This window comes from Quercus suber, unplaced genomic scaffold (genome assembly GCF_002906115.3).
Source record: "Quercus suber isolate HL8 unplaced genomic scaffold, Cork oak 2.0 scaffold_161, whole genome shotgun sequence".
Classification (NCBI taxonomy): domain Eukaryota; kingdom Viridiplantae; phylum Streptophyta; class Magnoliopsida; order Fagales; family Fagaceae; genus Quercus; species Quercus suber.
The window spans coordinates 693,282-707,568 of record NW_027069622.1 but is presented as its reverse complement, the minus strand read 5'-3'; the positions used below and the strand labels follow the sequence as shown (position 1 = coordinate 707,568).

General features: G+C 39.4%; 1 protein-coding gene across 1 annotated transcript in view; it reads right to left on the bottom strand.

Moving 5' to 3' along the window:
* Positions 1 to 10,487: 10,487 nt before the first annotated feature.
* The window catches only part of LOC136069296 (protein NDL1-like), a 4,938-nt gene continuing 1,138 nt past the window's right edge, over positions 10,488 to 14,287 (bottom strand). The window contains exons 2-12 of the mRNA XM_065777652.1: positions 14,169 to 14,211; positions 13,026 to 13,134; positions 12,785 to 12,882; positions 12,563 to 12,651; positions 12,259 to 12,319; positions 12,090 to 12,176; positions 11,926 to 12,003; positions 11,768 to 11,824; positions 11,546 to 11,601; positions 11,288 to 11,423; positions 10,488 to 11,002 (exon numbers count right to left, since the gene is read on the bottom strand). Coding sequence (XP_065633724.1) covers positions 10,781 to 11,002; positions 11,288 to 11,423; positions 11,546 to 11,601; positions 11,768 to 11,824; positions 11,926 to 12,003; positions 12,090 to 12,176; positions 12,259 to 12,319; positions 12,563 to 12,651; positions 12,785 to 12,882; positions 13,026 to 13,134; positions 14,169 to 14,211 — 1,036 coding nt within the window. The 3' untranslated portion in view covers positions 10,488 to 10,780. The remainder of the gene's footprint in view (positions 11,003 to 11,287; positions 11,424 to 11,545; positions 11,602 to 11,767; positions 11,825 to 11,925; positions 12,004 to 12,089; positions 12,177 to 12,258; positions 12,320 to 12,562; positions 12,652 to 12,784; positions 12,883 to 13,025; positions 13,135 to 14,168; positions 14,212 to 14,287) is intronic.

Below are 14,287 nucleotides of genomic sequence, written 5' to 3'. Positions count from 1 at the left end.
ATATCTAAAAGAAAGTTGTTATCATCGCATTAAATGTTTGGCAGCTAATTCTCTGGCTACATTTATGTGGAGAAGACCCTTATACAGTGCTACCTTAGTTATCCCAATTCACAGAGGGCCTAAGAGAGTGTTTGATGAGACAAGCACTCAAGTAGTGGCTTGGGCGGTCAACAAATGAAGTGCCAAGATCATCTAAATGGAGATATATAATGTAAGAGACCCTCCCTGAAAAGGGGAGGAAGAAATTAAGAGAAAAACACTGTAGCAATCAAGAATTGAACTTGTAATCAAACTTGAGAGAAATATATAAGAACTAATCTTCTCGAACTGTGTCGAGGACGATTTTCTTTAAATTAAACCAATCTATCTTCATTTTTTTTTTCTATCATCTGAATCCACTTTACTTGTTGTCTGATTCATTAAAGTCCAGTTTTCTAACCTACTCTCTATAAATTCATTGCATTGGGCATTTTGGATCTAAGTTCATTCATCATTTCGGATTGGGACTCAAATTGCGTCCTTACGGCACCGTCTGTGGGAAATTTTGGTATTGTAATGAGTCTAATGTTCAACTATGGTAGGTTCATGTCCAAACCGAGAGGAATCTATGGGATCCTAGCATCAAGATCATTTTGTTAATCTTGAGTGGAAAAGGGATTGGGAGGTCAGTATGCATACCACCCATACTGGTAGGAGCCAATCTCAAGGTGGGAGCCACCTTTCTCATGAGGAGAATACCAAAGCCATGCAACTTGAGATTGATCATCTAAAAAGGAAGTTGCACCATGAACGATGAAGGCGAACTCCCTTTAATTCTGACTTCTCTTCTAACGATAAGGAGGATGGTAGTTATAGACCTAAATCAAGGACTCATCCTAACGAGTCTTTCTCGTATGATAAGGACTACCACCATGAGCGTAAAAGCAAGAACACATCTTTTAAAGACTTGGGAAATGACGCGATGGGCAGAGCGCTTAACCAAATTTCCAAGTCACCTTTCACGCACAAGATTGAGAAAGGAAGACTTTCTCGACAGTTCACTCAGCCAACGTTCACCATTTACAATGGTCGAACAGATTCTGTGGAGCATGTGAGCCACTTCAACCAGAGCGCTTAACCAAATTTCCAAGTCACCTTTCACGCACAAGATTGAGAAAGGAAGACTTTCTCGACAATTCACTCAGCCAACGTTCACCATTTACAATAGTCGAACAGATTCTGTGGAGCATGTGAGCCACTTCAACCAGAGCTCGCTTAGGCATTTGGATATCCCTTTATTACATGAAGCAGGGTTCCTCGGCCTTTAAATTCCCTATTGTCTATGGCCATGCGAGAATGGGAGACCCTAAAAACTTACTCAGACAAATACTGGGAGATGTTCAACGAGATAAATGGCGACTTTGACGATGTGGCCATCAGGACTTTTAAGGTCGGCTTACCTGCCAAGCATGGTTTAAGGAAGTCTTTGACTGAAAAACTTGTTACCAATGTATACCAGCTCATGGACTAAATTGACAAGTACAAGAGGGTCGAGGAAGACCAATAACAAGGGAAGGAGAAGGCTAAGGTTATTCCTCAGGAGATGAAGGGCTTCAGGTCGAACCGATACAACAATAATAAACCTCGAAGGGATTTTGCTGGGCAATCTGGGCCTACAGCTCCTTAGATGGTTAACATGGTGTTTTGGGAACCAGTACATCAAATTTTGGAGAAGATTAAGAATGAGTCATACTTCAATTGGCCAAACAAGGTGGGAGGAGAACCCATGAGGCGCAACCAAAATCTTCATTTCCAATACCACCAAAAAGGAAATCATACCACCAAGGATTGTAGAAGTTTGTGGAATCATCTAGAGTAGCTGGTCAAAGATGGGAGGTTAAAACAGTATTTATATTGGCCCAATGGGTAAGAAGACCAAGCATAGTCAGGGGCTCAAGGGAATGCTTCTTTAAGGTTAATGTCATCTTCGTGGCCCCGGGGAGAACCGGCTTTCACCCTTCTAGAGTGATGTCTATAGCCCAGCTACCTACTGAGAACTCAAGACTTGAGCTGAAGAAGGCTAGAGTGGAAAATCGACCAGCGATGAGTTTCTCTAAGGAGGACAAGGTAGGAACCATACAACCACATGATGATGCCCTGGTGGTCACCCTCAAGATAGGGGGTATGATGTTAAAAAAGTAATGGTGGATCAAGGCAGTGGAGCAGAGATTATGTGTCCTGACTTATACAATAGGCTGGACTTGAAACCTGAGGACTTAACAGCTTATGATTCGCCTCTGGTAAGTTTCGACGGGAAAGTTGTCATTCCTAAGGGCCAGATTCGATTTCCGTTCAAGCAGGATCAAAGGTGGTAAGGTGAATTTCATTGTAGTGGATGCCTATTCTCCCTACATGGCTATTGTGGCAAGACCTTAACTTCATGCCCTGTGAGCTGTTTGCTTCACTCTGCATTTGAAGGTAAAATATCCATCTGGGGACCAGATTAAGGAGCTAGTTGGGAGTCAGTCTGTAGCAAGGCAGTGCCTGATCGCTGCAATAATGCATCAACGAAGAGTGGAGTCCTCGACCTTTACTAAGAAGAGTTTATAGCAATCAAGGACTCCAGTGTTACCTGTGGAAGAGACAGCTAAGGGGGCATAATGTGAGAATTTAAAGAAGATTGTGGTAGATGGTAATCCAAAGAAGTTTTTTCAAGTCGAAGCTCAATTGCCTCCTCAGGAGAAGGAGGAGCTGATTATGTTTCTAAGGAGGAATATTGATGTTTTTACATCAACTGCTTATGAAGCTCCCGGGATGGACCCAGACCTCATTTTCCATCATCTAAATGTCAACCCGGCTGTCCTCCCTAAGAAGCAGCCACCTCGGTGTTCATCTAAAGAGCATTCTAATGCTGTCAAGGAGGAAATAAATAAGTTTAAACATGTTTGGGCTATTAAAGAAGTGTTCTACCCTGAATGGTTGGCCAATATGGTGGTAGTAAAAAAGAAGAATGGGGAGTGGCAGGTATGTGTAAACTTCACAGATCTGAACAAAACTTGTCTCAAGGATCCTTTTCCTATGCCTCGAATAGATCAGTTAGTGGATGCCATTGTGGGCTATCCTCGGATGAGCTTTCTGGACACCTTTCAAGGGTACCACCAGATTCCTTTAACTTTGGATGATCAAGAGAAGACAACCTTTATTACTCCTATTGGGAATTACCACTACAAGGAGATGATTTTTGGTTTAAAGAATGCAAGATTTACCTATCAGAGGATGATGACCAGGATGTTTGAACCACAGCTAGGAAAAAACATTGAGATTTATATAGATGATATGGTGGTGAAGAGCAAGTTAGAGTTTGAGCATGTTAATGACCTCGGCAATATCTTTGAGATATTAAGAAAACACAAGCTATGCCTTAACGCTTCTAAGTGTTCTTTTGATGTTGGTTCAGGAAAGTTCTTGGGGTACCTAGTCACTCAACGAGGAATTGAAGTCAACCTTGACCAAATTAAAACAATTAACAATTTGCAACTACCTTGGAATCCCAAAGAAGTCCAGAAGTTTACAGGGATGACTGTTGCCTTAAACCGATTCATCTCTTAGTCAGCAGACAGGTGTAGGCCTTTCTTCCAATTGTTGAACAAGTGGAAAGGGTTTGAATGGACCGAGGAATGTGTCCTAGCCTTCTAGCAATTAAAGGAATACCTATCTCGGCCACCCATTATTTCCAGGTTTGAAGTGGATGAGGTCTTGAAGATCTAGATGAAAAAGTTGTACCACGCCCCTAGAATGTAAACAATCTGAGAAGGTATTATTATTAATGAAAGTTTCTATTGCCATGTTTCGGTTTAGTACATTATGCGTCATGCGTTCTACTATTTTTCTGAATATCAAACAGAACATTGGTCATGTCTGACTCCTCGGATCACATACCTTAGGTAAATTAATATCTTTTAATCATTTTCCTAGTATTAAACAGAACCTTAGTTACGTCTAGTTCCTTGGACCACCTACTTTGGGTAAATTAATACTTCCTATTATTTTCCTAAGTATCAAACAGAATCTTGGTCATGCATGGATCCTCAGACCACATACTTTAGGTAAATTGATATCTTTTAATCATTTTTCTAAGTATTAAATAGAACCTTAGTTACATCTGGTTCCTCAAACCACCTACTTTGAGTAAATAAATACTCTCTATTATTTTCCTAAGTATCAAACAGAACATTAGTCATGTCTGGCTCTTCAGACCACATACCTTGGGTAAATTGATATCTTTTAATCATTTTTCTAAGTATTAAACAGAACCTCAGTTATGTCTGGTTCTTCGGACCATTTACTTTGGATAAATTAATACTTCCTATCCTTTTGTTAAGTATCAAACAGAACCTTAGTCGTGCCTAGCTCCTCGGACCATATACCTTGATATCAAATGAAACTAGCCATGCATAATGGCAAAGATCTTCATGGTAGTAACTTGAGCAGATGGACATTTATGAGCATCACTTAAAGCATTTGAAAGAACACCAGGTATATCTATTACCTATTTGAGAAATGATTATCCCTCAAATCCTTTATATTTACTGATAAGTGAGGGATTAAGTGGGGGTCAAACATGTGAGGATACCTCACCATTATATCTGTTTTGAAAGTTAAGGTTATACCTTGCTGAGGTTGTGTAGTTAGTAGGTTTGGTCTATCATGTTGCTGATTATATAAGGTGTGATAACTATGCTACCACTTTTGCAAATAAGTGAATGGGGCTGTGTCTCTTTGTCACAGTCATTAAGTGTTAAAGAAGATAGAAACTATGTCAACACTTGTATGAGAATCATAGGAAGAAAGAAAATGTTCATAACTTTCATTAATTAAAGCCTTGGAAAGATGTAGATTGGATACAAAAAGGTAACTTAATTACAAACTTTGAAAATAAAAACAGTAGTTTAAAAAAAAAAAAAAAAAAAGAGCTACACTAAAAGTTTTTTTTTTTATTACAATTTTTTCTTGGAGGGAAGGGGGCCTTGATGGGCTGAATGGATGCTACTTCTAAGGCCTCAGAGCCCTTGCTTGCAAGATCACCTTTGGTGGGAAAGGGGAAGAGTGGCCAAGACTATCTCCATTCTGTTAGGAACTTCTTTCTCAGCAGGGAGGTCATGGGTGGCAGTTGGGGGCTTCATGGCATCAGGGGTCACTTTCTTGTTTGCGTTCACTTCCATTTCAATAACCCCAGGCTGCTCGGCCACCTCGGAGGGGTTGTCAGAGGAGGTTAGGACCTTGGCTGGATTGGCCTTGGCTGCTTTTGCCACCTCGGGGGCGGTATCAGTCCTAGAGCTGGTCGGGCCAGATGCTCAGATGGCAGGAGGGTAGTATACACTCTCTGCCTTCCTAAGTATAGAAGAAACCTCAACCCCAGCTTGGTTGAGAGCTTCATTCCATACTTGGATGTAGTAGTTCCTACATACCCCGGAGACCTCAGCCCTGAAGGCTTCCTTAGTCTCTACCACTCCTACATCATATCCTTCCTGCTCGGCCTGATCCCTGGCCTTCTCTGCTTGATCCCTTGCCTTTTCGAACTCCTTTAATTTCTTCTTTAAGGCAATAATTTACTCTTTGGAGGTGGCTAGCTAGTCCTCGGCCTGGTGAAGGAGCACTCTTTAACCTTCGGCCTACCTCTCAACGCTGTCCAAGGCAATTTCAGCACTTCTTTTATCCCTTTCTGCCTATTTAGCTTATTCTTAAGCTCTTGATTGCTTTTTCCGGCCACGTGGAAGGCATCCACGGCCACTATTCATCTCCCTTCTTCCTCCTTCATTTGCCGGTGAGAATAGTTCACCATCTCTTCGGCCCTGTACGTGACTTGAATAGCCTGCCAAGGAGAGAAGCATTTAACACAGGAAGAAAAAGAAGTAATGAAAAATAAAAATATAATAAGTGAAAAATAGCGAGGGGGATAAAGGATTTTCATTGCGAGGTCCCTTTTTAGACTAAGGAACACCTCATGTTTCCTCATTGATCTAAGGTCGGCCATATCCTTGGGCAACAACAGAACCTGCTCCACTGAGTTTGCCACATAGCCTACCTTGCCCCCCTAGAAGTCTTTTATAGAGGTATCACTTGGCAGAGGAGCTCCATCCAACTCCAAGGGTGGGGCCTAGGCTGGGGCTGCAGCTCGGTGGTTACCCTTCCTCTCTCTTTCGCTGGCTGACCTCGCCTACATACCTCTGAGCTGCTAGGCCCCCCTCTGAGGTTCAACTTCCTAGGAGGGGTGGGTTCTTCCTGTTTCTACCACCTTCTTACCCTTTTTTTCCCTATTCCTCTTATGGTCAACGAGATTAGCTCGGAGGGGTTGGGTGGGTGGAGGAGCAGGAAGCCTGGTCTAGGTTGCCTTCCCAGGTGCATTTCCCCCAGGCTGGGACTCCAATATTTCTTGGAGAGTGGACCTATGCTTGCGCTATATTCCCATATCGTCTAATATGCTAGTAGCTTCTTGGTTATGGTTGGATTGGGCTGGGAAAGGATGGCCGAGGTCATTAGTTGAGACTTTTGGGGATAAAGGCTGATTAAACACCTCGAAATCGTCTTCCAAGTTAGAAACTTCAACAACCTCTTCCCTTTCCTCGATCGTGGGTTGGGATGGGGTTGTCTCCTCCTTGGCAGCATGTTGGAAGGACAGTGCTACTTTTGGTATGCCTTTAGGGATAAGATCGGTGGTGAGAGTGCCTTCAGGGATAGGACTGATGATGAGAAAGCCCGAAGCAGCAACACTAATCTGATAAAGGTGAGGGTCCTTTGATGATGCACTTCGGCGCCTAGTAGCTTTTGGAGATAGGGGTGTAGCTGAGGATTAGATATGCTGCTTTAAGCTGACCGTTACTGTGGACAAACACCTCAGCTTTTAGTATTTTTTTCTAGGCTTGGTTGATTGACAAGGCTGAAGTTAGGCATGGCAGCATTCTTATTTGCATAACCATTGGAAAAAAAAAAAAAAACATTGTTAGCAAAAAATAGAACGAGTCAAAGGAAAACTCATATACAAATATTCAACCTAGACCTAAAACCCCACCTTGTGTCCCCTATCTTGTCGGGCAGGGAAGACCATCGTGCCACTCCCCTGAAACGATTAAGAATTCCTTATTTAGACCTTTGTTGGAATTAGGGAGGCATTGGATGAGCCTAACCTCAAGGTACCTAGATTTTAGGTAATACCCCTGCCTCTTTAGGTGGTGAAGGTTCTAAACCCAGTTAACATCATGATGGGTAAGCCTTAAGCCCATTTTCTCATTAAGGGCGTCTATACTCCCCAAGATCCTAAACATGTTTGGGGCACATTGGGTAGGGGCTAACCTGTGAGCCCTAAGGTAATCCCTAATGACAGTGCCCATAGGGATTCTCATCCCTCCCTCTACAAAGGCAATCATTGGGATTACCACCTCTCCCTCTTGCTTTCTCTCATGCCACTCCCCTTCCTTACAATACCTAATTGACACTCTTGGTGGAATCCTATACTAAGCTCTAAAATTCTCCATATTCTCTGCAGAGTCTACCAAACAGGCGAATCTACCCATTTCTAAGAGAGATTTGGAGATGCTAAGAAGATAAAGAGAAACTACGAAGGCCGAGGAGGAATAGACATGAAAAAAAAAAAAAGCAGCTAGAGAGAGTAAATGGAAATATTTATAAAGATTTACACGAAGAAGAAAACTCTCCTCAGACTGGCTCTTAGTAGGTGTGAGGGCACGAGTGAGTTGGGTAAGTTTGCAGGTTTAGTGTATGAGTGCTAAAGTGAAATGAATACCAAAGTGAGATGAATGATTGATTCGGGCAGTATTTATATAAAAAAGATAGTTACAAGTGGGGAAATTCCCGCCCAGGTTCTAGTAAAATCCTCAGCCGGTGGATTCACATCGCGCCATAGAACGTGGGGAACATGGAGCTGTAAGAATTTAATGAAGGCGCATCTCGTATACCGAAGCGTCAGGAGTGTACCTTGGGTAGTTAAAAAGGCATCTGTGCAGTCAGAGATGATTTATGATAAGCACGGAGTAACTATAGTGACATCAAAATCCTTCTTTCTTCCCAGGGAGCCGGAAAGAAGAATCTCGAGGGGTTGTTGTAGGGGTGAGAGGCCCAGGAGTACATATCTATGTATATATTGGGCCAGGAGCCCAATCCGAGGACATTAAGTAGTCCGAGAACGGGTAAACATCTTCCTAACAATCCGTGTTGGTAAGTAAAAAAGTGAAGTCTGATAATGGTCATCCAAGAAGGTGTGCGATCTGACATTAAGAGCAATGTTCCAGACAATTTCACTGTTGACGATAAGTATCAGGAAGGAACATGACAAAAGGGGGCTGTGAAATATCTAAGAGAAAGCTATTATCACAACATTAAATGCTTGGCAGCTAACTTTTTAGCTGCATTTATGTGGAGAAGACCCCTGAACAGTGCTGTCTTGGCTATCCCAACTCACAAAGGGCCTGAGAGGGTGTCTGATGGGACAAGCACTCAAGTGATAGTTTGGGCAATCAACAAATGGAGGGCTAAGATCATCTAAAGGGAGATATATAATGTAAGAGACCATCCCTAGAAGGGGGAGGGAGAAATTAAGAGAAAAATACTGTAGCAATCAAGAATTGAACTTGTAATCAAACTTGAGAGAAATATATGAGAATTGATCTTCTCGAACTGTGTCGAGGACGATTTTCTTTAGATTAAACCAATCTATCTTCATTTTTTTGTCATCTAAATTTACTTTACTTGTTGTCTGATTCATTAATACCCAGCTTTCTAACTTACTCTCTACAAATTCATTGTATTGGGCCTTTTGGGCCTAAGTTCATTCATCCTTTGGGCTAGGGATTCAAATTGCATCCTTACACCAATGTTTTACTTATTATTATTCTGTCCAAAAAAATGCAATTATTTTTCATATTTTCTAATGTTTGATAAGATAAGTTCAACATCCCAAAATAAGTCTAGTGTGCATACTCATATAAATTTTTTTGTTAATGCTAGATTAGATATAGCCCAAGAAAATAAAACAAGTCTATTTTCTAAAAAGATGTTTTTAGAAATAGAGAATTTAAATAAATAAAAACAAAATTTTTCTATTAAATCAAGCATCATTATATCTAACTCAAACTCAAAGCCAATGTCCAACTTAAACTCATCTTTAACTAATCGGTGACTTGTGCATTGTTTAATGTAACAAAAAATTTCTCTCTATATTATTATTTTTATTTAAATATGAAAATTGATAATTATGGTTTTTATTAATAGTAATTTATTACGATTTTTTTTTTTTGAGAAATAATTTATTACTGTGGGGCCCGTGGGCCTGATAGCCTCGGCCCATCGTGTAGCAGGTCCAAGGCCCATGCCGAGGAATACTGACTATTCAAGGCTAAATTGGGGAAAGCCTCTTTTCCCAATCCACGCCGAGGACCTCCTCATCCTCGGCCTGACAAGGATGATTTTTGGGAAAGACCAACCCCAAAGTAAGCTGTCACCCGCGCATTTAATGCATTCACCCAACCCCCCTGGCCGCATTAATGAGGAGATAACCCCTTAGCAGGGCAACGTTGGTCAGAGTGAACCACTTGAGTACTGATAAGGCCTCTGATGGGACGGACGGCCAGAAGAGAGACAAATGGATGATCAACAGATAGAATAAGGAGATAGGAAGATGAAGACTATATAAGAAAAGCAAGTAAAGTAAAGAAGGGGGGGAAAAAAAGAGAAAAGATCTCCTCGGCCACGGGCCGAGGAGCGTCCTCCCAGTTGTAAATAAATTCTAAGTGTTTTCTTTCATAAAAGAGAGTTCATGCTTGATGAACGACGGTCAGCGCCTAAACCTTTAACCCACTCTCTATAAATTTATTGTTTGTGCTGGATTGGGCTGAAAAACTCATTCGTACTCAGGGTCAATCCAAATTGAGTCCCTACAATTACGATTAAGTTTGTATTTAGAACTAAATATTCTACTATTAGTCATTTTTTGGTATATGGATTGCTTTTTCTTTATGATAAATTTGATAGATACAATAAGGGAGGAGATTTGAATCATGATCATTTTTATTAGAAACGTCAGGGTGTGTCAGTGTTACAAAGCTCATAACATGTGTGTGTGTATATATATATATATTAATTAATGAGAATAGTGATGTTATGTGGTTTCAAAAACTTACGTGGGAGATAAGAACCAAGCGAACCATGAACCATGTTTTTATTTTGAATAATTATTTAGATTTAGATTGAGCCATTGTTATTATTATTTTTAGCCTTTTTTACTTAAAATAAGTGGGAGATAGAAGATGAAAACTGGAGAATACAAACAAAGCTCTTCAGTTATTATTATTGTTGTTACTACTTGAAAGGGAAGGCAGTCAATTGCATGGAACATAAATTTTGTACATGTAATAGACTTTGTTTGGGATCTGAAGGTTATTATTTCGTTGCAAGAGCATTAACACGCATGTTTTCTTCGTGATAGACTTGAGACCTTAAATAATAATCGGGGAGTTCCTCTCTGTTATTGATTGCTCGTCATCATAAATAATCTCAGTCCATTACAGAATTTACAGACACAGCTCAATGATTTCTTTTTGACTACAAATGAATGAATGCAAGACTCTCCCTATATATATATTCTGTAATATTCTTCCTTCTCTATCTACAACCTCTCCAACCAATCTACCCACTATAATTGAATCCAAAAACCAAAAAAGAACGAAAAAATTGAACATCTTTTGAATCATACGACTCATATTATGTCCAATTCTACCTCTCTCCTGCTTTAAACCTCGAGGGAAACACGGGTCTTTATTGGTTTTAGCTTCAAACCCATGCTTTCTGGAGAAAGGAGTTCTGGAGAGATGCAAGACGGACTGAGAGGGCTCCTTGGGCTGTCACTGAAGTAGCTTGGCCTGTACAAACCATATCCCATCAAGAAGAACTCCATGGGTATCAACATTGCATGCGGCTGCTCTTCTGTCACCATTGACCCACAAGCCTGGACCTGCATAAACAACACATCCTTTAATATACACAGCCTTTGCAGATTCATGCGCATTTATTCAATTACTTTAGACGTAATGCTAAGCATTGGATTTGGATATTGGGAATAATGTGGAACTCCGTATATTCTGAACCAAAAAAAAAAATCGTCTATTAAATTCTCAGCAGTAAAAGATATCATACTTAGTTTGCAAAGACAGATCAATCAGTAAAAAAGTCCAGCTGTTGTTAATAGTGCACAATTACATCATACTAATATTCTTAGATAATACTTCGTGCCGCATACCTCAACTAAGGCACTAAATCTCCGGTCCAGCTTTGAGGTCATGTGGAGAGCCTCGGAATGGAAAGGAGAGCTATCCCCAACAAAAATTAGTGTACGGCATTTTAGACTCTTCAGCCCTTCGGTAATGTCTGGTCGCCTGCAGGTTGGCAAAACAAAATTGCAGAACATAAACATATACAGTCAATTTTATCTGAGAAGATTTTATAACATGCACGCAAAGAAGTACCAGTGGAGAAGCAGCTATGGCATAGTTTTTACCTATTGATTGCTTGAAGAAACCGAAAAACATTTATACTCTGCCTCTCATCCAGCAACTGAGGAAACAAATATGCCATGGGTATTAAACAAGTGTCATATTTTAAAACTCCATTGATTAAAAAAAAAAAAGGAAATGGGATGGGAGAAATAAAGGCTATCAAATTCCAGTAAAAAATGTACAGTTTTGAGTAAATGAGTTTGAAAATAAGCAATAACACTGACTCTTCTGCATGCTTGAACTATATCTGATTCTGGAACTCCTGCACTACCGCGAACTTCCTGTTACAATTTAGAGCAACATCAATAATTACCCAGCCCAACAAACCCATGTAGTATGAGCAAATAAATTACATATGGTCACAGTTGAAGCAGTGGAATACCTTGCTGAAATATCGCTGAAGCAAACACTCTTTCAGTAAACCACACATGCCATAGAAGTATAGCAAATTTGATATCACCTACAGATAATAAGCAACCTTATATATAACATTTAAATCTATGCATGTTTAATTGTAAGAGTAACAGTAAGGTATGAAAGAAGAACCTTATTATAAAACCATTCAGACCAAGAGGGTGCTTTGCATAAAGGGGACACAAGAATCAAACCAAGGACACGTTCCCTATATTTTAACTGTAACATGAAACTCTGATCAGTGGACCAAATAATAGATGTTTGAAAACAAACTGGTCACACCATTCAGAAGGATACATACTGCAAATAAGGTTAGGATGTAGGCACCCGCCGTTACCCCCATGCACATAACTGCACCAAGCCTGAACAAGCATGTAATCATGTAATCAGAAACCTAATTACAAAGACAGGATCTTGTCTGGGAAAACAACAGTGAAGACATTTTATGCAAAAGTCCCTTTCTATACCTTGTCTTGTTAACAAGCAGCACTAACACAGGCACAATGAGAATATCATCTTGCATACTACTCAAGTCTTGAAATTAAGAGCTTTAAATATCATAAGTTAACAGCAAACCATCACAAATAATTTAGAACAATAGTTACCCAAAAAAGTTGAGAACCTCAATGATCTGATCTGCTAAATCATCAACAGAAGGCACAGGATCTTCAGGACAAATCGCAGCTGCTCCTAACTGCAAGAACTCTTGTGAAAGTTCCAGAAGAGAAACTATGTGAATTATCAGTTTTAGTGCATGCAATATATTTTCCAGATACAAAAATCAGCCAAATTATCAAAAGATGCAGTCAAGTCAACCAATTACAGACCTCATGCCCTGGGGGACTGATATGGTAAATGCAGAAGTTGTGGAGTAACAAAGAAGCTGCTTCGGGGCAGAAAAATAATCCTTGGAAACAAGACACATCTGCTAAAAAATATTGCTAATTAGAACAAAAGCGTTTGAGTAGATAAGGAAACAAACTCACACAAACTCAATTATATGTTAAGTACTAATTTCAATTATAGGGTCAACTACAAGGCCACATCAACTGACCACAATACACTTACGATTTAAAGCTAAATCAGGATAAGTGACAAGCGCTGGCTTGTCTTGGTCTCCATAGACTATGACAGACACAGAACCACAGCCAGTCCGTATAATATGTTCCTGCAGATGATAAATTCAATTAAACGTGTTATAAACAGAGAAGTAAGCACAGAGTTACTGCCTACATGCAAATCAACAGGTAGAGGTAAAATTCCAAGAAATCATCAAACAGATACACTTTAAAACTGTTTTATCACCATGATATCTTCAGACTTTGGTAGGTGTTTGTGAGGGAAAAAAACAAAAAGCTTTCAGTTCATTAAGAAGAATCATTTGTTTTGTATATAAACCCTACAAGTAAGAGTAAAACAGCAGCCTTATCCAGAGAATTTAATTCCCTAAAAGCGCTTCCCCATGTGCATTTAACCTTTTTCAGGCTACCCCAGAACTAACCTGCCACATCATATTGATACAAGATAGATGAAACAAATGAGTAATACCTGATATTCAATCATTGTATCTTTTTTTTTTTTTTTTTTAAATTAAAAAACGTGGTGACAGTTAAAAAGGGAGGCACGGAATCTCATATCTTAAAGAAGACATTGACTTGACTTTAGACCGATCAAAGTTACAATAAAAAATAGTAAAAGGGACCGAAACATAAAAGAACCAGCTAGATTTCTCCATATAATACAAAGAAGCAAGACAAGGAAAGCTAGGCTTAGGTTTCTTCAATTAACTGTAATCACAAATTGATCCAAGGAATGCATTCTTCAAAGCATCAAATTTCTATGACCCTAACAAGCATCATACAAGAAGAAAAGAATCTCAACCCAAAAAAGAAAATTCTATCAACATCAACAGAGAAAAAGGAGAAAGATAAAAATCCCCATAACCCAATTCATTGATGCCATAAAAAAATCAAAGGAAGGTTCACAAACCATTATTTCCAAAAATATTCAATACTTCCTTACAGAAAAAGGTACAAAATGAACATATTAAAGGATATACCATTTACCATAAATCTTTTTTTTTTAAAGAAAGGAAACTGCATCAACAGCTTCACCAGAAGAATGGGTTTGTGAGATTGCAAAATTAGGAGCATTTAAATCATAAAAATACAACTGGGTCCATAAATGGATAAAAGAATCAATCAATATTACCATAATGGCAGCAAAAACAAATCTGAATGTAACATTTCCAAACCTGCAATACCCCAAAATCAAATCTTTCTATAGATAGAAATTGAAAAAAAAAAAAAAAAAAAAAAAAAAAAAAAATA